Source organism: Aplysia californica, unplaced genomic scaffold, assembly GCF_000002075.1.
Source record: "Aplysia californica isolate F4 #8 unplaced genomic scaffold, AplCal3.0 scaffold00079, whole genome shotgun sequence".
NCBI lineage: Eukaryota > Metazoa > Mollusca > Gastropoda > Aplysiida > Aplysiidae > Aplysia > Aplysia californica.
The window spans coordinates 1138584-1140355 of NW_004797349.1; the positions used below are offsets into that span (position 1 = coordinate 1138584).

Sequence of the window (1772 nt, forward strand, 5' to 3'; positions counted from 1 at the left end):
AATGTGGCGATCACAGTTTTATTACTTTTGTTCTGAGACCAAAACGGACTGACCACGCCCCTTTCGCAGGGCGCTTTTAAGAAGTAAAGCTCTGTGTTTAACTCTTTTCTTCTCAGACATCCTATAAACTTTGATGGTTTTTTCAGTGAAGTTGCTACTATCACGGCGTTTTCAAACAATAAAGTGAATGAAAAACACACGATGGGAGCGCATGTGACCGGGCTACACAAACCAGATGCTTTTTCCTTCATCGCCTTAGAGGTATCGTATTATCTGTTAATTTGTTCCTATTTGTTTCTGTTTCCGATAGGTCAAGTAGAATATTGGTACAATGTATCATTACCTCAGAATTACAAAGTTCTATCTGCTCAGTACTTACCGTTAAATACATTTGAGGTAAAACAAAATTCAGTTCCACGATATTTCAAACTTTTTCCAATGCAGTTAGTTGAATAGCTTTAAAACGACTCAGAATAATCTTGCGATTTGGATGGAGCAGATAGAGCATTAAAAACATTGATTTCTGACCTCAAGGTCTTAGTAACTCAAAACGGCTAAAAATGTCAAATAGAACTTTGTAATTCTGAAGTAGCGGTATGACACGGGTTAGAGTTCCCTTAATGTTCATACTCTTGTGCTGTGGGGGTAAACATTATAATGCAATACATTGTTCTTTTATGTGGGTGTTTTTACGCCCCCATTGACACACTTTAAATCATGTAGTAAGAGGGCATCGACGCTGCCTGTCAGGGCCGACCAGGGCCGAGAAGGACGCAACATCGTAGATGATACAAAAAGACCGTATGATAAAACATTCCTCTAATCATTCGGGAGTGGAGCTCGAGTCTTTTTTATGCCTAACCATTACACCACAGACGCCGGTAACGTTGCTCTATGACCGTCTAAAAGACCATTTTGATAAGTCACGAATATAGTCAAAAAGGCCAACCATTATAAATTCGAAAACATAATACTGTATAACACGGATAGGTCGAACACAGAAGGCTCGAAATCACGCTTCTGTCGAATTGTGCGTGGGGTCTTGTTTGTTTTTTCTTCTTTATCTTTGTCAGAAAATTACGCGAAGCTCGAACACAAACACGGAATAGTCGAACTAATTGCGCCGCCGTGGAGGTCTAAAGTCAATGTCCTTTGAGATGTACTTGAGACAAAATAGTAATAGTAATAATACTTTTTTTTAATGGAAAAGGGAAATATCAGTAAAATGCCCCCCCCCCCCCTTCCACAGAAACAGCTAGCTGTGCTATTTTTTGGGCACTGCTCGACACGCGTGCCCAGTGACTATCTAGCAGGGCTTGTTCGGAGAAGGCGAGAGGAAGGGTTGTGTGCAGCACACGATCTGTTATTTCGCCCCCTAAGTAGCAATCTTTGTTGCTTCCCTTGATTCTCTGACACAGCAGATGCCATAACACTGTTCACGTATCACTCGAAATACGGATCCCTCGAACTACCGAGGCCGGCCCGGACGAATTCGAACTATCCATCTTATACTATAATTTAAATAAATCCTACAGAGTCGAAACCGACTATATTTCTTTAAGTAAAAATGTGTTACATGTGACGTCATTTTAAAAAACGAACGCTAAACCCAAAAAGGTAATATTATGTTTATTATGTTTACTGCAACATAAGACTTTGAACGTATTATTACACTGTTCAGAACATTGTTTTAAGGGGGGACGATTTATTTAATTACACCTTATCTCTCTCACTCACTCACTCACTCCCTCTCTCTCTCTCTCTCTCTCTCT

General features: G+C 40.1%; 1 protein-coding gene across 2 annotated transcripts in view; it reads left to right on the forward strand.

Annotated features, from left to right (window-relative positions):
• LOC101850944 overlaps nt 1–1772 on the forward strand; it is an 8892-nt gene that overhangs the window by 3936 nt on the left and 3184 nt on the right. For both annotated transcript variants that reach the window (XM_005094291.3, XM_035968743.1), the window contains one exon: nt 147–261. In XM_005094291.3, coding sequence (XP_005094348.1) covers nt 147–261 — 115 coding nt within the window. The remainder of the gene's footprint in view (nt 1–146; nt 262–1772) is intronic.